The sequence below is a fragment of the Dermacentor andersoni genome, chromosome 1, assembly GCF_023375885.2.
Source record: "Dermacentor andersoni chromosome 1, qqDerAnde1_hic_scaffold, whole genome shotgun sequence".
NCBI classification, from domain to species: Eukaryota; Metazoa; Arthropoda; class Arachnida; order Ixodida; family Ixodidae; genus Dermacentor; species Dermacentor andersoni.
In genome coordinates, this window is record NC_092814.1 from 293193293 (window position 1) to 293218720 (window position 25428).

The window sequence follows — 25428 nt, forward strand, 5'->3', positions numbered from 1 at the left end:
TTAGCAACACCGGGGCTGCTTTGGATATGCCTGATGTTCGCATTTATATTTACGACAAACTCAGAGACGCACTACATATACCTTACAGGCACCCGCAATGTCTTAATCACACACCATTTCTCGCTGCACTCCCTTGGTACAAAACAGTGCGCAGTCGTTATCATCATTCAGTGTACGACACGTTCATGAGATGAGCTTGTCGCTGTCGGGGTAGCATCCTAGGTTGCACTTAAAGACCTCCCAATATGGAGACTGTATCGCCTGCCAAACGGAGTGAACAGAAGTGGGCTTCTCCTCATAAGAGGTCTTATTGTGAAGAAGCTACCTTTGACGACTTTTTTTTTTTTAGCGAACTATGGCACATGGTCTCGCTCGCATAGAAGGCTTTGAAGCGTGCCGCAATCATAGACTTTCCTACAGAAATTGCTAGAGGGGTCTCTGTCGTTAGTGTATATGGGAAATGCAAGCGTGGTGGTTCAGCTAGTATGGGATGATGTGCAGTACGTGTATTTGGCCTAAACTTCGTCATTCTGGATTCAAACGATTTTGTGACTTTGCAAATCGATGATTTTCAACAACTTATTGCCTTGTAGATACACCCGTTCGCAACGATTACGCATGTACGCAGTTATTTTATTTAGAAAATAGTGAGTGCTTGGAAATTCGAAACATAAAGCGTGAAAAGTAACGTCACTAGAACGTGTGAAGCCACAAGCACGAAGATTGAACAAATCCATGTACTAGTCATCATTATCATGGTAGCAGAACGATCTAAGTGCCAGAGTTACCTCTAGTAGCTTTTGTAGGAAGCTCTGTGGTATGAAGTACCATAAACAGGCTATTTCGTGCAAAGGGGCGTATAACCTAACCCACAAACACGGCAACAGCCTTTGGGTTGGGTTCAAGGCATTTTTTTTTTCTTTACAGTGGTAACTATCAGAGGTCCGTGACACACCTACATTCGTCCGAAACAGGAGTCATGACCCGATGCTTGCGGGACATGCCTTGCGGAACGTCGTAAGAATTACAGTACATGCAAGTCTCAGTGAAGAACCGCTGCTCTTGGTGAGCAGCGTACCGTATGTCTGACGCGTCAATATCGAATAACCACACTAGAGTCATAACGGTATATACTTCGTGTCATTTAAGATAAATTTCCCTTAGAGTGGACCCTTGAACATAGCGCTGAGTAAGAAAAGGGCTCCTAATTTTACCTCCAACGTCAGCCTCGTGGCTGTGCCACACGTGCCATACAGAGTACGCGTGTGACTAAATCGGATCCAAAAAGTAACCTCAGAGTGTCGATGAAGGCAGAAGACCCACCGGCGCCAGTCTGTGAGGGAAGCTGTACAAATCGCACCATACCCTTAGACAGGGTTGCCAACTAGAAATCAGAAGAACCGCAGGTGGAGCATTGAAAAAGCTGCTAAAAACCACAATTTCAAAGCTCCCAAACCCGCTAAAGAACCCTCTGCAGACAGGCTGCGATGGTAAATAAAGTCAGAAATTGAACTTTATTGGGCCTGCATGGCATACAACTAAAGAAGTGGCACTGAGAAAAAAATAAAGCTAGCATTTGATTCGTATACAGAAAACGAGCCATTATAAATATGAACAAACGTCCTTTATTGTGAGACTGAGTACTGCTGAGACATCTACTGAGACATTTAGGTCATTCAAGTTAAATTTCCCTTAGAGTGGACCCTTGTATATAGCGGCAAGGCAAAGAGCTCCTAATTTTACCTCTAACTTCGGAATCTGCCAGAGCTTTTGTTTAGAGAATACATGGACATACAGTGAAAGTAACGTGAAGCAAAATGTGTTTTGACGGTCACGATGATTACTGGACATCTTACCATAAAAAAAGGACACACTTAAACAGAGCGTTTGCAACATCTGAAGCCCTGGACAGTATAAATATAATCACGCATCGTTTCACCGCCATAAAGAAGCCATCATGGCCCGAAAACAGAAAAAGAAACGCCGCCCACGAAAGAACAATCCTTCCCGCAAAAAGCCGAAACAAGCTATAAATTAGCCGCAAAACCGCAAGGTTGGCATCACTGCCCATGAGAGCAGCGAGCGGGCCATAAACTCGATGGAGCGGGCCTCTCCCGAAAGCAAGTGCTCTCGGAGGTCCAATTCCGAAGTTCGGTGGTACAGTATTTTGGTTCGGTGACACTGTAGAGAGCGAAATTGCCTCCTTGGAAATATGTAACTCTTGTTCATGACGGCTTACAAGCGTAATAAATTTGACATGACCAAGCTGTGGCGCGTGATGAACATTTTGGCAATGTGCGCAGCACTTCCATATAGTGTGGGCCGCTTGATTCACATGAACGCACCACAGCCACGACACCACGGGTCAGCTGCCGGGAAACGCGTGTTTGACATTCGCAGCTGTCACCGCGCCTTCAGTCATGCGCTTACGCTCAACGTCAACACGTCTGTGCCGTTGCTGGCAGCGACGCGGGCTTGGACAGGTGGCGTCTTGCAGCGTTGAGAGTGAAATTGAAAAATTGAAAAAAGTTGAGAGTCACTACAAATGAAGCTGTACAGGGTGATATGGGCTGGACTAGTTTTGAAGTGAGGGAAGCTCGCAGTAAAATTGAGTATGAAGAACGGCTGAGGAATATGGAAGAAAGTAAATGGCCTGGGAGAGTGTTCAGGTATCTGTACAGGAAAAACATTGATTCACAGTGGAGGAAAAGAACTAGGAAGCTTACCAGCAAGTATGCGGCCTGTAGGGTAGGCAACACAGCAACAAAGTAGGTCAAACGGATAGTCAGACAGGCTGAAATAATCTCATGGGTGGCGGCAATGGAAAAGAAACCTGCCATGAGTAACTACTTAAGCGGAAAAAAACGAAATCAGGAAGGAAACCATTTATGATAACTCAAAGGGAAGCTCATTACTTTTCGAAGCGAGATCGGGATGCCTTAGAACACGCACCTATAAAGCGAGATATAAGAAGGAAGAAGAAGCATGTGCTTGCTGCGGTAAAGCTAGGGAAACGACGGAGCATGTTTTATTAGAATGTGAAGACGTCTACCCAGCGGTGGATTTAGGCACCACTGGCCTCCTTGAAGCCCTTGGGTTCAGCGGGAGCAGTGGTAAAGCAAACATGTCCGCAATAGGCACTAGTAAGAGGCGATTGGAGGATTGATGGAAGAAAAGTAGGGAAACGACAAAAGACGGAGATGTACAAAAGCACAGTTCGCAAAGGGGATCAGAAAATTTGGGCGTGGTAGTTCATAGTGTTATTTTTTTCTTTTTTCATTGTTTAACCTAGGTAGGACATTAGGCAGTATAATAGCAAGAGCTTGGTGGCGCAACCCACCGCGCCGTTCCAAAGGGGACGCTCATAACATCCATCCATCCATCCAGTCGCAACAAGTGGCTGCCTGCCATGGTCTGCCTGCGGGTTGAATGTGTATACCTGCCCCAGAATGGACAACTGGGCTAGTTTGTTTACCTGCATCTTGACTACTGTTTTAGCAAACGAAAGACGAAGACGAAGAGATAAGACGACAGGACCAGGCGCTTTGTCCTGTTATGTTATCTCTGCGTTTTCGTCTTTCGTGCGCTAAAACAGTAGTCAAGATGTATACCTCCAATTTAGCAAAAATGCAAGCCAAACACATGACGCGCATATCCGCTGCAGTTTTCCAGTGGCTATGGCGATTGCTGCTGAGTATTCAAAGTCGCGCATTCAATTCTCGACCATGGAGGCCGCATTCCTATATGGAGGCAGAACTTAAAAAAAAAAAAAACTTGTCATAGCTTCGATTTAAGCTATTACACAGCTGACATATACGGAGTGATCACTTTTATGTTTTCAAAAATTTTTAAAAATCACCTGTTGCGGATAACCTAATTCTAGTCCTTGAGTTGGATTATTGAGAGAGGCGGACATCACTTGCACTGAAACACATATTGAACTAATTTTAAAAATGCACCAATTAAATTCATTAAAAACTTTACTGCACATATTCTAATTTACGAGTTGTAGCCGGCGAGCTTGCAAGTTTCGAGATATGTGCCATCAAACTCGCCGTAAAAAATGCGCTGTTGTTCCATTTACTTTTTTTCACAAAACGCTCTTTTATGCATTGAAGCGAAAAAGTAACTGAAACGCCCATCTATTTCGTTCCACACTTTTAGAAATAATATCTCAAAAGTGGTGCCATCCTGGAGATTCAAGTGGATTCATCTTGCAAACTCACCGGCTATACAATTCGTAAATTGCAATATATGTGCCCTAGAATAATTATTTAGCAGCATAATTGTGTGTTTTTTTGTTAATTAGTTGAACATTTATTTCGATTTCTTGTGCTAATAATGGCCGCCTCTTCGAATAATCCATCTCAGCATGCTTCTAATTATTCTATATGACACAAGCCATGACACAAGCGATTTAACTCGCAACACCCGCGCGGGCCTCTCGACCCCATCGCTATCTCTCAGCGCGGCCCGTGCAGGTGCTGCGAGTTTCATGACAGGGCAGCTGACGACAAAGCCATGACGAGCGAGCACTGGTGGCAAGCATGCGATAGGAAAAGGCGTATTTGCGGTCGCTCTTTGCGCCAGTTCCCGCCGCCCCTGGCAAAAGATGGCTTCCACTTACGAGTGCTGCGGGACAGTGCAACCCTGCCGCAAAAAATAAAAGCGGTAGATGTGTACCACCTAATTCGGGACGTATGGTCGCTTTAGGTAAAAATGAGCTGTTTTGTGAGACATATACTGTTGCTTGCGTTTAAACCGGCAGCACGGAGACTGTGCATGGCAGATTCTTCTTTCAAAAATTGCGCCACTCGTCACGCACTCGCACAGAGCTAGTTAATTTTTGTTTCATCAAATTCGTTAACGTAACGTGTTTAAGTTTGCATATTAAAGTTGCATTATTTTATTCTCTAAAACTATGGGACATGATGTTTATGCAGTAGCTCTTTTGTACACTAACGCGTAAAGCATTTTGCGCCACCTGCAGTCATCGAGCATGTTTTCTGCGTTTGGCGGTTCTGAAAAGCCTACAGTTGTCGGGTGTGCTTGTAAACACTCGGAAGATGGAAATTAGTCTTTTGAATCTTTTGTACGGATTTGCTAACTGTATTTGATATAATCTGCCCCCTCGCGCTGTCCGTCTTTTTTAACGCCGCAGAAATGAAGGCATCAGTTTCGGAAATATTGAAGTAAGTGGACATTATTTAGGTTGCCGTTGTATTCGAACGCAGCGAGGCTCACCATTGGGTCGCGATAGCTGTACGACAATCGCGCGCATATTTTGTGACCATATTTTTTGGAAAGTGGTGGACTCGAAGATTTATTTACGATATGTGATCCACGTACACCTCTAGTTCAACGATTCAGCCGCGCATTTGATTCCCCGCCGTCTGTCTTGCCATTCCTAGCCTGATCGAACGTTGCGTTCGGGCAGCGAGCGCTGAAACCAGCTCTGCCGAGTGTCCGCGGTTTTGCTTAACTCGAGATACTTTCACTGTCTTCGTGTTATTTTCCTGTGGTTGTCAACGCTCCCATGAGTAGCAGTGTCCGCGAAAATTGCTTGTTGTGTGGCTGCGGGTACGAAGAGCACGCTGTGCAGTCTTCGTAGCCGTACTGCCTTGCGTTTGTGATCGCATGTGTTTTCTCAGTGTCCGATCGCAGCTCTCGGATTGTCGCAAGGTGATTATATCATTTTCCTTTTCCAGGGAAGTTGAAAGCGTGAAGTCAGCACTAGCCGGTAAGTCTTATCTTCCCAGCAGTCTCTCTTGAAACTGCGCAGCTGGTGCTCGTGCTGTGTTTCTGTAAGAACGCGCGAGGGTGCAATTTTCACTGTGCTCATGACCAGCGGGCGCGCTTTACTTTTGAAGTCGCTCACTGCATTTATAAAATTTGCGATGCCCGTTAATAAACGCCGATTGTCGCTTGATAGCTCAGCGTAGGGAGTTGGTGAGTGACAAAGACGGTGTTGCGAGATTTTCGTTCGCTTAAGAACCTAAACTTGAGCGGCACTTGTAATAATCAGTGCATGCTGCCGAGTCCATTGGTTTCACTGGTGTACGCACCGCAGAAGTGCTCTACCACTAGCAAACCTTTCGCTCGCCAGTCATTTTTCTTCAGTACTTCATATTTTTTTAGGAAAGTGAAGTGCACCTTGACTGTTGTCATTGAAGTAATCATACGGGACTTAGCGTTCATTGACTATTAAAACACTTGTTGGGCCAGAATGTCAGCAGTGGCTAAAGTTTGGAGGTGTCATGCTGCATTGACAAGATAGAAATATTTGATAGGCCGACATAAATAATAGAGAAAGGCATCCAGAAGTCCCGGCAAATTGCACTTGTAGTAAATTAAAAGCTTCCTACAGGTTGCACTCCTCACATTTAGATATGCACATTTAAAAACTTGTTGGAACCCATGAGTGCTGCAGAACACTTAGCATCATCCTGAAGACTGCTATGTAGGTGAAACTTTGTCATTAATCTAAGGTACTCTTTGAATATGCAAACACTTTCTTAGCTTGTGTGCCTAATATTGCACAAAATATTCTGAATAGAAGTATTTAAAAGTCTGAGTTGTCAAGAACTGTCAAGTAGGAAGTGCCCAGATGTATCAGCAGAAGTGATATTTGAAACTCTTAACATAATAGCCAACCCTGTTATGCTCTTACTTTTTGGAAAAATTTATTGAGTTGGAAGTCAAAAATGACAGTGCACACTTATTGATGTGCTCATGGTTTTTCGAAGCTAATCCAGGGACAGAAAGAAAATGCTTTATTAACCCATCATGCCTGGCATTCAGTGGGTAGGCTTCACTAGTCCTCTTCCAACAAACTTTTACATGCAGGATTGCTCCTGCAGCTTTTATTGCCTCAAGATAGTGATGGAAATACCTCTTTGGTTAATGTCACTTACTTGAACAGCCCATAAATATCAATGCGCTCTTCTAAAATTCCAATCTAAAATACTGTTGGATCCAACAGAAAGAGCACTTGAGCCAGCTTCAGTGCATTACAGATTTAAGCTTTACAGCATTGTGTTATATGCCACCCAGGCTATGATTTATGATTTGAAATAACTTCTTATAATTTTCAGCCAGAATGTTTAGTTCCAGAGAGGCATTATGGTGTGCACATGTTGAAAGCAGCTGCTCTATCCACTTGCCTCATGAGCATAGCTAAGGAAGTGTTACGATGTCCGACAACAAGTGCTGCTCAATTTGTGTAGGCCACCTCCATTATCCAGGAACTGGAAGGCTGCAGCAATCTTGATGGCTATATAAGCAGCCACCATTTCTGGACAGCATGCTCATTTTGTATCATAGACTACAGCTCTAACATGGCTTTTTTGCAACTGAAGCGAGCTGTGTGTGGAGGAGCAAAGACCACTTACATGAACTTTGAACAAGCTTTTTTTTTTATTTCCCCACGTGGAACTCAGTATTCAGTTTAAGTAGATTTTAGCTCAGTGAACTTTGGGCAGTGCTGTAATTTCACTTGTGTGAACCTTTTTTTTAACACTGCTGCACATTACCTGTGTCATTATGCCTTTTTTTTTCTCTCATCTCTTTTTTCACATTTCCACATGCTAATGTCTTTAAGTGCACACCATAACAATTACAGAGAACTGTACACATTGAGAACCCTTTGTGGTCAGTTGGCTTTCAACTCAAATGGCTACTAAACCCACTTTCCAGTTTCAGTCCAAGTGAACTGGTTGTTTATCTTGTAGCTGCAGCTGTTGACAGAACGCAGTTTCATGCAGCAAAAGGGGTCATGTAGAACTATAGATAATTGCACTGTGGACTGCTCTGCCCGAGGAAGAGTACGAGTACTGTGATACGGCCGTTCTTTCTACGACGCTTTATATAATCCCTGCATAAGTCTAGCTTAAGATAAAGCTACTGTTTAAAAGATGCTAAACTTGCTTCTGAGCAATACCAAATAAATGTCTACTTGTTATTTCATTCTCATTCACTTCGCTTTCTGATAGCAGGCTCCTTCCTGCATGCATGAATTGAACTTTCATTTGAACCCACACTTTATTATGATCCCTTAAGTTCATTTAAGTGAAGTCTTGCTGTACACATTTATTGCAAAACAAATATGCTAAAAAGACACTGAAGTGAATTTCTATTTTTTATATACTCTGTAGACCACATCTTATCGGTCACTACATTACCATTCCATCACTTTCCAGTATTTTAATTTGGATATTTATACACTAGAAATGCCAACCCTGAAACTCTGTCATAAAGTTCTCTAGTCGAACTAGAGACTTGACTTAGGTTTCAGGCAGCGTAATACAATATGAACGAGAACAATATGAACCTTATGCGCTCTTTCAGCTGGCAACACTAATAGCGCAATGTAAACAGTAATAATTGCTTGTTTCTGTTCTTTAATGCCTGTCCATTAATCCATTGTGTCTTTACACTGCTAACATTTGGAAACTATCACTTGGTGATTCACCATCTTTTACTGTCATTGTTTATATCTTGTACAATGTGGCTTTGAATGCAGTGCCAGCTAATGCCAACTGTCTCACTCTCACCTGAATTTGTACTAAAGCAAGCTTACCAGATTATAGGCAGCAAATGGAACACACATTACAAGAAACAAAGAGTAGAGAAGCAAGAAACATTGTCCCACAGCTAAACACTTAACAAGTCACAAAGCTGTTCCTTTTTCCTACAAGCTCAGCTTGAAGTGCCCACGTGATGAGTTCAGCTTCACATACATTTGAAGAGGGGTGGGGAGATCCAGCTGCTAAATTTTACCATATTTATGCACTTTATTCTTACTAAATGCCAGTATTTTATATGTAGCTACATGGCAGCTTTAAAAAAAATATCTCTTAATATCCAAGATTTCTGGGATTTAAATATGGCCATCATTTTGCAGGGACAGTAACTGTGAAGCACAACCTCGCACACCATCTTGTAGTGATGGCTCTCTGACACAAGTTTTTTTTAGCTCATGCCAGTAGTAGTAATGCAGTTTGAGAGAGGATCACATGACCAAGCTCTCATTCTATAATGTCAGCACAGCTGCCATGCTGCTCAAGATTGTAGAGGGAACCGAGGCCACAGCTGTGTGTTTTGGGCTAGTTTGCCTAACACCTTTCATTGTGTGGCCTTGCAAAGTGCGAAACTGTCTTGAAGAGCTTAGTTGAAGGCATAGCATGTCACAATTAAATTAAGCTGCTGCGAGAAGGTGGTTGTGCTGCATGTAGATGGAGGTGCCAGGGCACGAAGAGGTGCTGCTTTAAGAGCATAGCAGCTATCTAATGCTGCAGCTATTGCATCTAGTTCAGCATCACGTGGTGTGTGTGGAGGCTCCCTCGTTCTCATTGCGCTGATGTGTCATTCGTTGTATTCTAGATGGCAGTACATGTTCTGCTACACATGGTGTTGGAGAGGTTCACATCTCAATAGTACTGTATAAAACTAGGTGCTTGGATTGTATACATCAGTCTGCTTCTAGTGGCCTCTTAGTGAATCTTAAAAGCGGAAGTACACTTAAATGGTAATGTTAAAACATTTCATCACATGCATTGTGTGGCAAATGCTTCACAATAACATACGAAGTCTGTCCTGAAAGTTCACGAACTTTTAACGATTTTAGTAGAACTTGTACCACTCTCTAGCAGTGCGTTTATTGTACCAGCTGGCTCGAGCAGCTCTGAAAATTGCACTTGTTTTGCTGTGCACATTTGTGTAAACTTATGTCAATTGTTTTTGTTGATTTTCCCTGTACATCGAAATGAGCAAATCGGGGGAGCAGCAGGTCTGCGTGAAACATCGAAAATCTTTTACGGGGACATTTGATGTGCTGCAAACAGCGTTTGGAACTTCAGCTTCAGAAAAGGCTGCAATGCACAAGTGGTGTAAACGGTTTATAAAAGGCCATACTTCTGTTAAGACACATTCACTTTCTCCACAGCATAATCTGTTTTTGAACTGATTCATTTGAACTGTCGTCTGACAGTTCAGGAAGTAGCTGGAGAGGTTGGCATCTCAAAAAATGTATGCCACAAGATTCTCACCAACATATTAGGTATGCACCGCCTCACAGTAACATTTGTGCTGTGGCTTTTTTCAGATGAACAAAAGCAGACACGACTGAAAGTGAGCAAAGAGCTTCTGGGACGGGCTAGGTTAGATCAAAAATTATTGAAAAATATGATTAACGGGGACAGTAATATTTTCACTGCGACCCAAGAAAGCACGACAAGTTTTGTCCTATGTGCTAGTGTTGCTCACGTTTCTCTTTATTATTATTATTATTATTATTATTATTATTATTATTATTATTATTATTATTATTATTCCAAACATATTATTCACCATGAATTTCTTCCACAAGAGAAGACGGTCAATAAGGAATACTGTCTGGAAATTTGGAACATCTTCGTGGAGCAGTTGGGAAGGAAAGACCGCATATTTGGGAGGAGCAGTGCTGGATGCTCCATCATGATGATGCGCTTGCCCACACATCGCTGATCATTATAGTTTTTGGCCTAGAACTCGACGCCACTTGTTCCCTAACCTCCGTATTCACCTGACTTAGACCCCAGCAGATTTTTCTTTTCCCTAAATAGAAATCAGCTCTGAAAAAGGCACTTTGAATCTATTGACACCCTCAAGAAAAATTCACTAGCCAAGCTGCGAAGCATCCCAAAAGAAGCATTCTAAGAAGCGTCCCTTTCATGGCAGAAATGCTGAATTCAGTGCATCTACTCGGAAAGGAACTACTTCGAAGGCGACAAACCTAAATGGTCGGTAGGTAAATGAAAGCAATTAATTTTTTCAAAGTTCGCAAACTTTCCAGAGAAACTTTGTGTTCCCACAATGCATGGCAGCTGTTAAATTTTTTTCCCTGTGCTTCTAAAGGACAACCACTGCAAGATAGACATATCTTGCCATATAGTTGGTGTTAGACCTACTTTTATACATTACAGGAATAAATGTAATCAATTACAGTTACTTAATTTAAAAAGTGCAATTGATACAGTGACTAATTACTGCCCCACAATTAATTGAACAATTACTAGAAATTAATTGATTACTTTTACATTACTTTCTTCCCAATTTTTATTAACATTGCACAAATACAGTGAATAGAATTAGATCAGCTGATCTTGCTCTTTCAGTGTGTCTTCTGCATCCCTTCACACATTATCTTCACTAACAATTGCTTTTCAAATTTTTCTTTCATCTTCCCTTGTTTCCTTGTAAGGAGGACATCAGCAGCAACAGTGAAAACTGGCCCAATGTGTTTGCTGAAGGAAAGGGTGTTTTTTTTAATGTACGAACACCTTGCTACATACAAGAACTGAACTGGGAAATTAGCAAACAAAGGTTGAAAACTATCCAGTGACAATGGAAAAAGTCTAAATTTGCTGAACATGGCCATTCTGATGTGGTGCAGCCATGCCCTCGTTATACGCCAACAATACAGGCCACGCAACCTGCCATTAAGATGAAACAAATATTGAGCGCCGGGTTTGCCTGTCTGTATGTACACATCCACGATGTTACTGTGTGGCGTGACTTTGAGCATTCTACTGTAGTTATCAAATTCAAGTGAACTAATTACATGTAATTGGTTGTTGATAAAAGTAACTGAATTACAGTGAAAACACGGGGAAGGCGGGAGATGGAAATTCAACACGATGAGCAAAATGAGAACGGTAAAAGTGGGAGCCAACGTTTCGATGAGTGGACTTGTCTTTTTCAAGGCGAGGTAAAAGCGGAAGCCAATGTTTCGACAAGTGGACTTATCTTGAAAAAGACAAGTCCACTTGTCGAATTACAGTGAGTGGTATGAAGTATGTAATTGCATGTCATTTGTTGCATACAAATCTGGTGTGAGGTAACTCGTAATTATTTTAAACACCATGAATTCGGCAACTGTGGCAGGGACGGCTCCAGGATTTTCTTAGTGGGGGGAGGGGGCGGGGGCGATGCGGAGGCGGGCATAATTTTAAAATGGCAGGTGCAATGATATATTGATTGTGGTGAGACTTGAGCATTGTGAAACATTGCAGATTGACAGGTGATAGTTGTTTCAGCCTCGTCAGTCAGCAGATAAAGAGCCATTTAAGACTTTATTTTGTTTTGATCTGTTTTTATGGGAACCGTACAACACCAAGAAGCACAGCGGCTTGCAGATATAGGGGCGGCAGGAAAAATTTAGGGGACATGGCCGCCACCCACTGGTGCCATCCTTGAATCACAATCTTGAAACTTTCTTGAATCACAATAAATTGAAATGTGTGCTCAGCAGCACATGTAATTTCTAGAATATAGTGGGTTACCTAAAATCTGTCTTTCTGATAGTATACTGTTTCTCATTTCATGCGCAGAAGACAATCCTCGGAATGCAAGGGCCTTCCAGCTTCGCACACGGCTTTGCCTACTGTTGGAAGAGTTGCTCCTGACAGACTTGGAGTTCGCCCTGGACAAAAAAGTAGAGCAGGAGCTGTGGAACAGTGCTTTTAGGAATCCTATTGCAGCATTCCAGGTCAAATCGACTGACAAGAAGGTATGAAAAACATACTGTTAAAGCTTGGTTAAAGGTACCATGGACAATTTTTTGTGAATATAAATACAATAGCATATTTTTTGTCCACATTGAGTGGCTGGCTGCTTGTAAAATCTCTTGCTGTTGTCCATCAAAGCTTCATGTGTTGATTGGCACAGCCAACAGGGACGCTACAGTAACCATGCTGCTAATCTCTTGCAGGATGTAAAGAGTGTAAACGATAGTGCCAGTGCTATATGAGCATTTAGAGCTCTGGCCACCTTCAGCACCCATTGTTAGCTCCTGATTATATACAGGCGGTTTTAGTGCCAGCGTTATGTTTACAGCACAAAGGCTCATGAGGCTAGGCAGACTTGGCACAAGTTCTGGACAATAGCCAAAGACGTAGCCACATACGGTTATAAGCTTTGCAGAAGTCTTCAGAACTGGGCAAGGCCTTTATGCGACATTTCAAAGCCCGTGTCATGTTCTTCTCAGAACACCCGCACTTGCAAGTGTGCATTACATATAGAACTGCCACAGATAAAATTTGATACTACCACAGATGAGTGCTTGCAAATAGTGTGTTACTTTTTTAATTTTGTGGATAAACCATTGCCTACAAGTCTCCATAGGTATACTGCACAAAATGGAGGCAAAATTTAGTGCCCTAAATTGGCCAGTTTTAATGGGCCCTTTGCCCTTTTCATAATTTGCGAGTGTGTTTTTCTGCACTGCGCATTTGCCCAATTAATAGCTTCACCGGTCATCATTCAAATGAAAACGAAGTGCTAGCTATTCATGCTGGGGCTTGTTTCTTAAGCATGGTTTCATCACGAGAGCCATGTCTACATTTTCCATGTCATAATACAAGCAAACTGTGCTTGTACACACTGTCCGCAAAAATGACTGCGCTGCGATTGTGGCGCTGCAAAGCTAGCATTGCAATTATGAAAAGGGTCTATTGCACACATTTTGGTCGCAGTGACTGACAGCCTGAACCTGTGCGGACGGGTACATTCATAAATGCTTGAAAGCTTTGCCATTTTCTTGGAACTATGTATGTTTTAGTCGCCATGCTGACATAGATACAGAGAGCACCCAGCTTGTTGCAGTGACCAGTTTTGAGGAAAATCTGCAGTGGAAAGTTTGTCCCCTGTTTGTAAATTGTGTTGTGATGCAGAAGGGTTGGCTGCTTGGGCTGGTTGGTGAAACATTCTTCAGACAAGGAAAAGGCCTTCTTAGTGCACAAATCGTAGGAAGGAAGGAAGAAGGCAACAGGACAGAGCACACTATAAACCATGTTTATTGCTCAGATGGCGGAAACATAAGCACAATCGGAGGGAGGGGGAAGGGAGGGAAGGAGGGGGTGAAATAACTGTGTAGCCACATGTACACGAACCTGCATTATCTCACCAGATACTGGTATCCATTATCTAGTAAGTTAATAGAAGGCGCACTCACACATTTCTTTTCACCTGCACCACGAATAAGGGCCTCATGAATTTCATGTGCCCGTTTGTCACATTATTTGGCCAAAACTTGGTTATTGTAAAAGCTAGGGGTACACCTATTTGGAACAGTGGCTGCCTACAGACCTGCGAAGTAGACAGTTGTGCCCAGTCATATTTCATGCAGAGAGCACTGTGATGCCCAGCAGAATGTGGAAAAGATTTTAAAAAGTTTTTCTTCTGTTTGCTGGTAATATGCTCCTCACTCTCAAAAAAGCCTGTTCCCTTTTAGTTCCACGCATTTGAAGGTTGTTAAGTGGGGGATAGCAAAAGCATGCATGAAGGGATTGCTGTCAAGGTCTTGCCATCACCAGGTTAAAACCAGCTTTCAAAGCCAAGTTGAAAGACTAAAAGTTGCAGGCTTCCAAAACAACCTGCCCTCAGGCATAGTGGAATCACTTCATGCTGATTTCAAGAAGGAAGAAAAAAGTGCAAGACAAACAGTCCATAAGGATTAACCCAAGGTGAAGATTTCTGCTATACCTTATGTTCACAAGGTGACACATTGCCTAAAAAAATTGTCAGAAATGTGGGTGTCATGCTTGTATTTACGAAATGGAATAAGCTAGAGTCCCTTTGTAAGCACATAAACTCGAGATTGCACTTCCAGGTGGGGAGTTGTCTAGCACATTTATTTATTGTGGGGCCACTGCTACATTGGCCAGATAGGGTGATGTATTTACGCTGCCTAAAAAGAGCACACCAATCTGATGTACCATCTGTAGGCGGCCACCTAACAAGTCACTGTTCGAAGTGCAAGTGCAACCCTAGATAGGCTATTGCCAAGTTGTGGCCAAATGCAGTGACAAAGGGCACATGAAATCCTTATTCGCGATGCAGGTGAAAAGAAATGTGTGAGTGCACCTTCTGTTAACTTACTAGATAATGAATGTCAGTACCTCTTGAGATGATGAGGGTTCTTGTATATGTGCCTACGCAGTTACTTCACCTCCTCCTTTTTCCCCTTTTCCTCGTCCCCTCCAATTGTACTAGTACTCCCACCATCTGAGAAATAAACTTGGTTGTTAGTGTGTGCTCTGTTCTGTCGCCGTCTTCCTTCCTACCTACGATTTGCACACTAAAAAGGATTTTTCCCTGTCTAAAGAGTGTTGTGATTCTCACAGGATAGGACAGAGAGATCAGCTGTATGAAGAAGGCCTCATTGAGAAAGATAGTATATTTTTCTAACATGTATTCCTAACTTCGACAACTTGCACTCTTGTCAGTTTTAATTGGCACTAGCTAAGATTTCACGTCGCCTCATTCTTCATCTCTCAAAAATTAAAATCTGCCTTTTTTTTTTTTTCGAAAGATGATTGAAGATTGGTTATGACTGCAGGCATATAACCATACTGTAAGGCTCTGTGGTGCAGCAAAAATGTGTGCCACTATGTGTGTTATACTTTAAGGAAAAAGAAAACAGCATCAATAAGAGGTAGGCACATTAAGGGATAAGAAAAGAGCAGATTGGGTGAGGGAACAAACGCGCGTTAATGACATCTTAGTTGAAATCAAGAAAAAGAAATGGGCATGGGCAGGACATGTAATGAGGAGGGAAGATAACCAATGGTCATTAAGGGTTACGGACTGGATTCCGAGGGAAGGGAAGCGTAGCAGGGGGCGACAGAAAGTTAGGTGGGCAGATGAGATTCGGAAGTTTGGAGGGTCAACATGGCCACAATGAGTACATGACCGGGGCAGTTGGAGAAGTATGGGAGAGGCCTTTGCCCTGCAGTGGACGTAACCAGGCTGATGATGATGATGATGATGATGATGATGACACAACTTTGTAAGCAAGAAAAGCGCAGGATAAACAAACAAGCGCCAGCACAGTGGCCTAATGGCTATGGCGTTCTGTTGCTAGGAACACTGTTGCATTTTACACTCGCACGTGCAGTTGTGACATTCTAGGGGGGGGGCAGAACACAAGGACACCCATGTGCTTAGATTTAGGAGCATGTTAACAAGCCCCTGGTAGTCAAGTTATTCTGAAACCCTCCATTGCGACATCTCTCCCAGCCCCAGTTTTGCTTTGGAATTTTAAGCCCCGTGAATCAACTAATCAATGAGCAATTGAGGCTAGCCCAAAATATGGTTACAAGCACTTGATGTTTCGCAATAACAGCCTTTTCAACAAGACATTCTTGTTCCACAAGCTGACACACGTTTTGATTGACCAGGGTCCCATGTGTGCCAGCTCTTACGCAATCGGTTTGATATTGACCTTTTTCATTTAAAAGTCCAAAAATGGAACATCCTACTTTTGTACTGCCTGCATTGCTCGTATTGTGAAGCACCTGTTGGAGTTTGTGTAGTAATTCGTTCAACATTATTCGCCTGCATAACTTGTTCTGCAGGAAAGGGCGAATGGCGAGTCCCACACAATGCTGTCTACATTGTTGGAGACAGCCAGTGGCTTCTATCTTCAGGTACTAATTACTTTCCTTGCATTTTCTAAAATGTGTTTTTATTTCTTTGGCACTTAGTTGCATGAAGTACTCAGTGATAAAGCAATATTGTGACTTGCAGTTGCCAAATGGTGTGTGTATGGTTCTAGAACTGGTATACAGTATTGATTACCATTGCTGGCAAGGAAGACCATCACTTAATATTCAACAACAAATTATAGTTACAAAATAATTAACAAAAACAGGCAAATCACAGGAAATGCAAAATCAAATAAAAATTATGCATGGAAAGGGCAAGGCCTCTGTGAAACATCAGTTCCACTGCACGGAGAAAGTTGAAAGTGTGACTAAAGAATTGCCATCAAGAGTTGAATGAGGATTCTTATTGTAAACAATGTGTAAAAAAGATGCTATGCTGTGATCAGTGCTTGAACGAACTGCAAAGAGCATTTTCAGTAATGAGCTTTAATGTAATGGGAAAGAACTGAGACTTCTTTACTTTTTCTCTGATAAAGAGACAAGTATGTGTGGTGTTTACCAGAAACAGTCAACGTCCGATTTTTCGAACACTCTCGGGGGCCGCAAAAATGTCTTAAAAATTGGGTAGTCTGAAAAAATGAATGCATGCGTTTTACTGCCTCCAAGTGCTCAAATCGCCACAGGCACGTTCGAAATAGCTCTGAAGGCTTGCCGGTACACTTTAGGCTGTGACAGGAGACAGTGGGTGCACGCTTGTATAATTAAGGAATAAATACTGTGTTTCGTGACAATTTCCCCTTCCCACTCTAGATATGCTTCACTTCAATACTTCACGTATGCGTTTTACTTCCCCCAAGTGCTCAAATCGCCACAGGCACGTTCGAAATAGTTCTGAAGGCTTGCCGGTACACTTTAGGCTGTAACAGGAGACAGTGGGTGCACGCTTGTATAATTAAGGAATAAATACTGTGTTTCGTGACAATTGCCCCTTCCCACTCTAAATATGCTTCACTTCAATACTTCACGTATGCTTCACCGCGTGACACTGCTGTGTTTAGGCGAAGCTGACTTTCGGGGACTGGCATTATGCAACATGTCGGACTTTCCAAGCTTCGAAGACATTGGCGAGGATTACAAAGGCAGAGTCAGTGCCATTGCTGACAGCAGCGAATTGTTTAAAGTGAAAAAAAGGCGCAGTTTCGCCCAATAGGCGAAGCATTGATTGCGATAGCAAATTAGTAGACAGGTATACGAAGTAAGGATAGTAGTTTTATCGGCCGTATAAGCTTAGAAATATTTGTTACTAACTGAATTAACAAGCATGGTGCCAGCATGCACAAGCAAACATGAACACATTACACTCGATGAGCGCAGACACTCGTCAAACCACTGGTGTGAGCAAGAGCGGCAGCAGCAGCGAGTGAAGTGACCTTCGTGCCATCTAGTGCCTCAGTGCAAGAGCAGCTAGAACACAGCACGCACAAAGGTATGAGCCGTCTGCAGATCCCTTTCAAGATAGAGCAGGGCGCATGTGCCTGTGTGCTGCCGTGCAAATAATGCACTTGTTGGCGTAGTTGATGCTGCCCCCCATCCTCCTGCGCTGCCTCCCTGCTTTCCTCCATATACGGCACGCGAAATACGCAGTTGATGCCAGAGCACAATGCCACTCCCCTCCTATCCCCCCACGGCCTCTCGCAGGATGGAAGACTGCACGTTCGCTCTCCGCTTTCTCCTTCACGCGTGCCAGATTGAGCCGTGATCGTTAACTTCTTTCGCGTGCTTTCACTCGCACATACATCATACTACGCCCGGCAACAGTGTTATCACCCTTGGACTTTATAGGGATCATCATGGCGACGCCAACGCCAACAGCAAAAAGTGCCTGGAATGTCCATATAATTGCTACCGCAATAAAACATGGCTCTGAACATCAAGAAGCTTGGTAGCGGACGTCAGAGCAGGTAGGCGTAGCGCTGCCGCGGTGGCGGCTGCCAGCGGTTCGGCGGGTGAGAGTGCAAGTTCGAGGCGGCGAGATAATCAAAACGGCGAGGCAGTGATAGTTTCGATAACACCATTTCAGACATACAGTCATGGCAAGAAGTCCAGCAAATGTGATGGTGAAAGGTTTTTGTGTCCAAAATTTCGGACGTTCTTATACGTTGACTCTATGGGGTGCGCAGTGGTGGCATCCGAATTATTGGGTGTCCGGAAAATCCATTGTTGACTAGAAAGCCTTTATTTTGTGGATAATGCTAATTTTACTCTTTTTGTTTCAGCTGTTTCAAAAGCTGTGCTCTGTATATGAAATTAGCTTCAAATGCCGCTTGAAAGACTTGGATTTTGGCATCCTGCAGTGTAAGTGACTTTTTAATATTGGTGCCTTGAATTCTAACCAATCAATTTTTCATATGTACAGAATTTTAACCTTGTCTTCTTTATGCTTTGTTCATGACAGGGGTGAAGCATGATGACCTCAATGTTGAGAAACCAAAGAAGTCCTCTGTCCTCTACATTTGTCAGCATTGCTTGGTTCACCTTGGAGACATAGGTAAGCATCAGTGTTGCCATTTTTCTTTTTGGGCATTTCTCTAAACTGAGGCAATAAAGTCACTAAATTTTCACTTAATCTTGCTCCAACTTTAAGTTTGTCGCTAAAACTGTCGAGTGATCTTTATAGAATATGTCTTCTTGGAACACTACAATGTACGCTAATGTGGCTGAACACATATACGAAAATGTTTCACGTTCGTATAGTGTCTGTGCAAGTGAAGGCTAAGCAGAGGATTCATTAGCAAGGTATAGAGGACTTCATATAATTTATTAATGCTCTTAGAAAGCTATGCATGATGACAGCTGAAATCTTGTTTGGTTTTATACTTTAGGATCGAAAATTTAACACACCTCTAAAAGTCACCTGATTCTCCGATCATAAATGTACACTTGGTCCACGTTATGCCTGGAAAGATTGGAGTTTTTGCCACTCCTGAAAACACAAATAAATCAAGGAACGAACCTGCTCATGGTAATACAGCAATGAAAAATATGTGACTATTATACAGGTCAAATACCATACTATATCCCCTTGCACCACTGAAGGCTCTGTGTGGTGTTCATTTGTCTGAAAGCAGTGAGAAACCGAGGTGGTGCATTGATTCACGTGATCAAGCCCAGTCGCTGTATTATTACTGTACATATGACATGTGAACTGTACGCCTTTCTACAGTTGATATGTCTTATTATCCATTCATTCTTTTTTATGACCTTCAAGGTACATGTGAGTATGTTATAGAGGGGAGGGCACATAACTAAGTATGCATATTTAGAAGTAGAATATACAATAACATGGCAAAAATACACAGTACAGTGAAACCTTGTTAAACCGTAATTGGCTGGAGCTCGGAAAAAGTATGTACTAAATGGTAGTACTGCTTAACCCTTTGAGGGTCGAATTATTTTCAAAAAAACTTTCCCGGGTGGTCAAATTACTTTATTGCGGATCTTAAATGTACAAAATCTATAAAGTCGGGAATAAATAGTAAAAAAAAATTAGGAACAGTATTTTGGTGTCTGCATCACTCAGAACTGCAAAATGTTCAATAGTATTTCAGAGTGTGGTTCTCCTTGAAACACGGCTCTACGCACAGCACCTTATCGCAGTCTGCACACCTAAAATGTGTGTCTGATATCATCTTGGAGCGACGAGTTGTGTTGACGCACACATGACATCTTCTCTGCGTGCGGCTGCCTTGGGCAGAGGTCTGAGGCACCCTCTCGCGTAAGCGCGTTGCCGCAGAGAGCGAGAATACCTCGGGAGCGGTGGTGATAAACAAGCTAAGAGCAGTGCAAATCAAGATAGAAATCAACTTCCGCCGCCCCTGCGAGAGCGTGCCGCCAAAGAAAAATCACCTTTCGCGCGCCTCCGTTACGATCCCGCGGCGAGGCGGAACCGAAACCGCAACAGGGGTGTTGCCGCTGAGAGCGAGAATACCGCGCGAGTGACGGTGATAAACAAGCTAAGAGCAGCACCAATCAAGATAGAAATCAACTTCCACCACCCTGCAAGAGAGTGCCAACAAAGAGAAAAATGACGTTTCGGGCGTCTCCGTTGCGATCACGCGGCGAAACCGAAACCACAAAAGGGGCGTTGCTGCAGTCTGCGCGACGCGCTGAAGCTAGAAATCAGTTCTGTTTATCTCCCCAAGAAGGTAGCGCAAATTTCAAATGCTTCTTGTAAGTCCTAAGAGGTGGCAGCACTTCCCAGTGAGCACGCATCGTCATTATGGCGCGAAATTTCAAATGGAGGGTTGAAATCGTACCCGTACGGCAAAGACCTTGCGGGATAGAAAACCGCCGCCGTACATGTACGGCAAAAACCTTCAAAGGGTTAACCGAAATAGCATGAGATCGCCCACTTACCTGTCAAAAACGGAACTCACAGAATGATGAAAGGGGAAAAAACATGCAGTATTTATTCACTTCGCGCGACAAAAGTGTTATTTTCGTTTGATGCCACGGCTGCCTAGTAGCGACGACAGCGGCCTCAAACTTACTGAAGCTGCGAGCCAGCATTTCAGCCAGCCTCCTCAGCAAACACGCACATGGAAGATTCCTCATTGGCGTTGCACATTCTCTGTGTATGAGCGTATGTTCAATGGCCACTGAGTTGGATATTTGACTTTGCTACTTTTAAAACGAAACAACTGTTTAACGAGGTTCTACTGTACATGTGAAACACAAAACATCGTGAAAAAATAAACAGGCAGAATTGCAATGTTATATAATGTTATTCAACACATTTTTAGTTAGAAGGAGGTCTCGAATTTTAATTTTTGATGTTGGTAGATAATTCCATTCATTGCATGTTCATTGAAAAAAATGACTGAACACATGATGCTGTTATATCAAGGTATGTAGATCTTATGCTGGTGGCCTCTACAAGCTCAAAGAGTTCACCCTCTTTGTTCCAAACCTCACGATAAAATTCTATTGCAATGTCTTGATATATTAATTTGCTGCTGTGCTTGTGCACATTTACCTGTCGAACTTACTTAGTGAAACTGCAATATTTGCAGCATTAAGGTACTTTCTAATGCTTTTTCTTTTTTAAGAATGAAAAAACAAAAGGTATGTGCATTTTGTGAGCACAGTTCGAAGCCTGTTTGCCTCAGTGAAATTTACAAACCACCATTACTCCATCATGGTCATATACTAGTCCACGTGCCGTAGAGCCAGTTGTAGCTCGATTTTTGTGTAACTTTTGAATAATTAAACGTGTTCTAGAAAATTATATATTGAGCAACTTTTTTAATATTGAAGTCTCTAAATTGTCGCAAATTGTTCCAATTCACATCACTAAAGAAGGTCGCTAAATCTAGCAACAAAATCACTAAAATGGCAACACTAGTAAGCCATATGGCAAAACATTTAGGTGTGTTTGTCGCTTCTGTAGCATTCAGCAGTGCTTTATGTGATTAAGAATCCCATCATTCAGACAGTCCTTGTAGAGGGGGCTGTGGGCCCCTGTCAAGCTGCCGTTTGTTCGTGCAGCTTTTACCTGCAGCCTCCTCCATCTTTCTTGATGGGAAATAAACATTATTATTATTATTATTATTATTATTATTATTATTATTATTATTATTATTATTATTATTATTATTCGAATAATGTCTCTCCACAGCCTCCTGGCCTTGTAGAAAGAAATATCATGCCTCTGTTTTACAGTTGCTTGTTAGCATGATTTCCCATTGACCACCTTTTGTGATACCATTACGTATGTGTCATAGGGAAAAGTATTCAGTGGTGTGAAATTTCTGCATCCAATAGTGTCAATGTGCTCTGCCACAAAGTGATGCCAAAATAATACTGCTGGGAAGTGACCAAATCAGTATGTTTTAAAATTAGTGTCCTGGGATTGATATATCGGATGCCGCTCCTAATGTGTTGTTTGCTTCATGCCCATTAATGCTGGTGGCAGGGATGCCTATTGCGCTGGTAGAGTCAAAATGGCACGAGTGGCGAGTGTTACGATCCGCCCAGATTCATGAACAAGGGGAGGGCTCGAGGCACCCTCCGTCAGAGAGACACTCCGCAGCGTGGTGGTGGTGAACGATGACTGACTGCGAGCAGCTGTGCTCATCGGTGTTTGCTGTGCTCGTCGGTGTTTGTTTGGTGCGGTGACCAATGTTGCCCGCTAAGGCTGGCAGGCCAACGAAGATTATGCCGAGGGGGCGCCACATGCTCGTCACACCTATCCTGCAGTATTCTGATGAGCTGTAAAATGCGAAACTATGTGTTGCTGAAATTGGCCATAAGCCCGGTTTAGAGAAGGTTTGTTCTGTGCTCGAAAAATTCCAGGAAGTTGTGAGGAAATAAGCTTTTAAATGTGCTCAATTGTTTTGTCTTTGTCCTTTGTTGTAATTTTTTTACAAGGTCACTGTAGTACCGGTACCTTGTAGGTTTCGGTACTACACTGAAGAAAATCCCTACACCAAAGTACTACACAGAACTACACTAAAGAAAGTCCATTGCTTACTGTATTCCTTGGCAATGCAAACTGACTTTGCAAACTTACAACAAATGCTAACTGCTGATTCCTTAAGGAAAGTCCTGTAGCAAGCATGTGACGCCCCCCAGGCATAATGTTCGTTCGCCGCCAGGCTCGGTGGCCTGCTAAAGCTCGGCAGGCAACATTGGTCACCGCACCGCAACAAACACCGACAAGCACGGCTGCTCGCCGGTCAGTCATCGTTCAGCACCACCACGCTGCAGAGCGTCCGTCTAACGGAGGGTGCCACAAGCCCTCCCTTGTTCACGACCCGGGGTGGATCGTGACACTGGCGATGAGGATGGGATCCTCGTGATGCTGGCGACGAGTACCCACGGACCGTCCCACGCCGTGGGTACCACACGGCGTGGGACGGCACCGTTGCTGTACCACACCGCCCCCCGTTGCTGTCGCCATGCTGCTGTACGGAAGGCTTGAGCAGTTTGAGGGAGATGGGTCCGCCTGGCAAATTTATGAGGAGCAAGTCCACGTGTTCTTCCGGGCAAACGACACACCCGAGGCCAAACAGCGGGACATTTTCCTGGCCAGCTGCGGGACCCGCGTCTTCAGCCTCCTGCTCGATCTTCTCAAGCCAGCCACGTGCACGTTAAAGACGCTGGGTGAGCTGCTCGCCATACTGCGCTCGCATTATAACCCAGCACCATCCACACTAATGGAGCGTTTCCGCTTCAACAACCGGAGCCGCCGGGAAGGAGAGACCCTCGGGCAGTTCGTTGCTGCGCTACGAGGGTTAGCGAGTGCCTGCGTCTTCGGGGACCAGCTGGACTCGCTGCTCCGGGACCGTTTCATCTGCGAAATCAACAACCCCGCCATGCAGATGCGACTCCTGGAGCTTCCCGACCTTTCACTGGACGACGCTGTGAAGGCAGCGCTGGCAATGGAAGCTGCCACCAAGGATGCCGGCGAGCTTTCCCGTGCGACTGGCTCACCGTTGGCGGAAGCCACGGTCAAGAAGTTGGAGACAAAGGGCAGTACCTGCGGTCGCTGTGGTGGTGCCCACTCCCCCTCACAGTGCCAGTTTTCTCGAGCACAATGCTTTACGTGCGGGAAAACTGGGCACCTGGCACGTGTATGCCGAAGGGGGAGGACGAACAGCAAACAGCAGCAGCAGCCTGATTCAAGCCCAGGTACCAGACAAGCCCGCGGCCAGAGTAGCCGTCGCAAGCGTATGCGGCGGAGGCGTGTGGCAGCAGGCTCAAGTTCTTCCGCGGCCAGGCTCCACGTCGTGGCCGAGAACCCGCCGATTTTCTACATGTGCCACACAGGCTTTGTACCGTCGTCTGTGCCGCCGTACATGCTGACCGTCGAAATCTGCGGGCACCCCATTTCCATGGAGCTGGACACAGGGGCCAGCGTGTCAGTAATGGCCGGGAAACTCTTCAAGCGTACTTTCCCCGGCATGTCCGTCGAGGCTTCGGGCGTGATGCTGCGCAGCTCCTCCGGGCAACTCTCCCAGGTCCAGGGTCAGGCACAGGTCAGCGTTCGTTTTGGCGACAGGGAGGCAACCCTTCCTCTTTACTTAACGAAGGGGTCGTCGCCGACGCTGCTGGGCCAAAATTGGATTTATGCACTGGGCATTCGTCTGCCAGAGTACCCGGAAGCCAGCCTGCATGTGGTGCAGAGCTGCCAAATCTGCCAGGAGCATCAGCGAGCCTCGCGTCATGTGGAAAGCACCCCCTGGCCGTTCCCATAGAGACCCTGGTCCCGCCTACATGTGGATTTTGGGGGACCCTTCAAGGGCCATTACTTCCTGGTGGTGATGGACGCCTTTTCGAAGTGGGTGGAGGTTCTACCTATCACCACTCCATCAGCAGGCGCGACCATTGCAGCTCTACGACAGGTCTTTGCCGCCCAGGCGTTGCCGGATGTCATCGTGTCCGACAATGGTCCTGTTTTTGCCAGCACAGAGTACCTGGTTTGGCTGACAAAGAACGGAATCCGCCGGATGGTGGTTCCGCCGTACCACCCTGCTTCAAATTGTGCAGCCGAGCGGGCGGTGCAAACCATCAAAGACAAGCTCAAGAAGAGCCAGACTGAGGATTTCCGGACGCAGATTGCCCGGATACTATTTCAGTACCGGACCACGCCCCACGATGTCACTGGCCGTGCCCCCTGTGAGCTCCTGCTGGGTCGGATGGTCAAGACACCCTTGGACGTCTTGCATCCGGACCTCCGATCCACAGTGCTTTTGAAGCAGCTGAAGCAGAAGCTAGCTGCTGACCAAGGGTGCCGTCCCGGGCTTTTGCCAGAGTCGGGAGCTCCAGTTTTCGCCAGGAACTTCTGTCCTGGCCCACCCTGGTCTGCCGGACAGGTGGTGTCTCCTGCCAGTGCCTCATCGCTGCTCGTGCGCATGCCAGACGGTGCCATGTGGCACAGACACGCCGACCATGTCAGGCCTCGCCTCGGGACCTGGCCAGCACCCTCGACTGCCACTGAGTT

General features: G+C 44.4%; 1 protein-coding gene across 5 annotated transcripts in view; it reads left to right on the top strand.

Moving 5' to 3' along the window:
- Positions 1 to 5005: 5005 nt before the first annotated feature.
- Positions 5006 to 25428, top strand: part of LOC126548565 (nonsense-mediated mRNA decay factor SMG7-like) — a 125274-nt gene continuing 104851 nt past the window's right edge. For 4 of the 5 annotated variants that reach the window (XM_050196793.2, XM_050196796.2, XM_050196794.2 and 1 more), the window contains exons 1-6: positions 5006 to 5192; positions 5709 to 5740; positions 12369 to 12547; positions 16395 to 16466; positions 18701 to 18779; positions 18880 to 18972. In XM_050196793.2, coding sequence (XP_050052750.1) covers positions 5164 to 5192; positions 5709 to 5740; positions 12369 to 12547; positions 16395 to 16466; positions 18701 to 18779; positions 18880 to 18972 — 484 coding nt within the window. In that variant the 5' untranslated portion in view covers positions 5006 to 5163. Of the gene's footprint in view, positions 5193 to 5708; positions 5741 to 10718; positions 10783 to 12368; positions 12548 to 16394; positions 16467 to 18700; positions 18780 to 18879; positions 18973 to 25428 lie in introns of those variants that run through there. The other variant, XM_055063278.2, reaches the window with a different exon arrangement.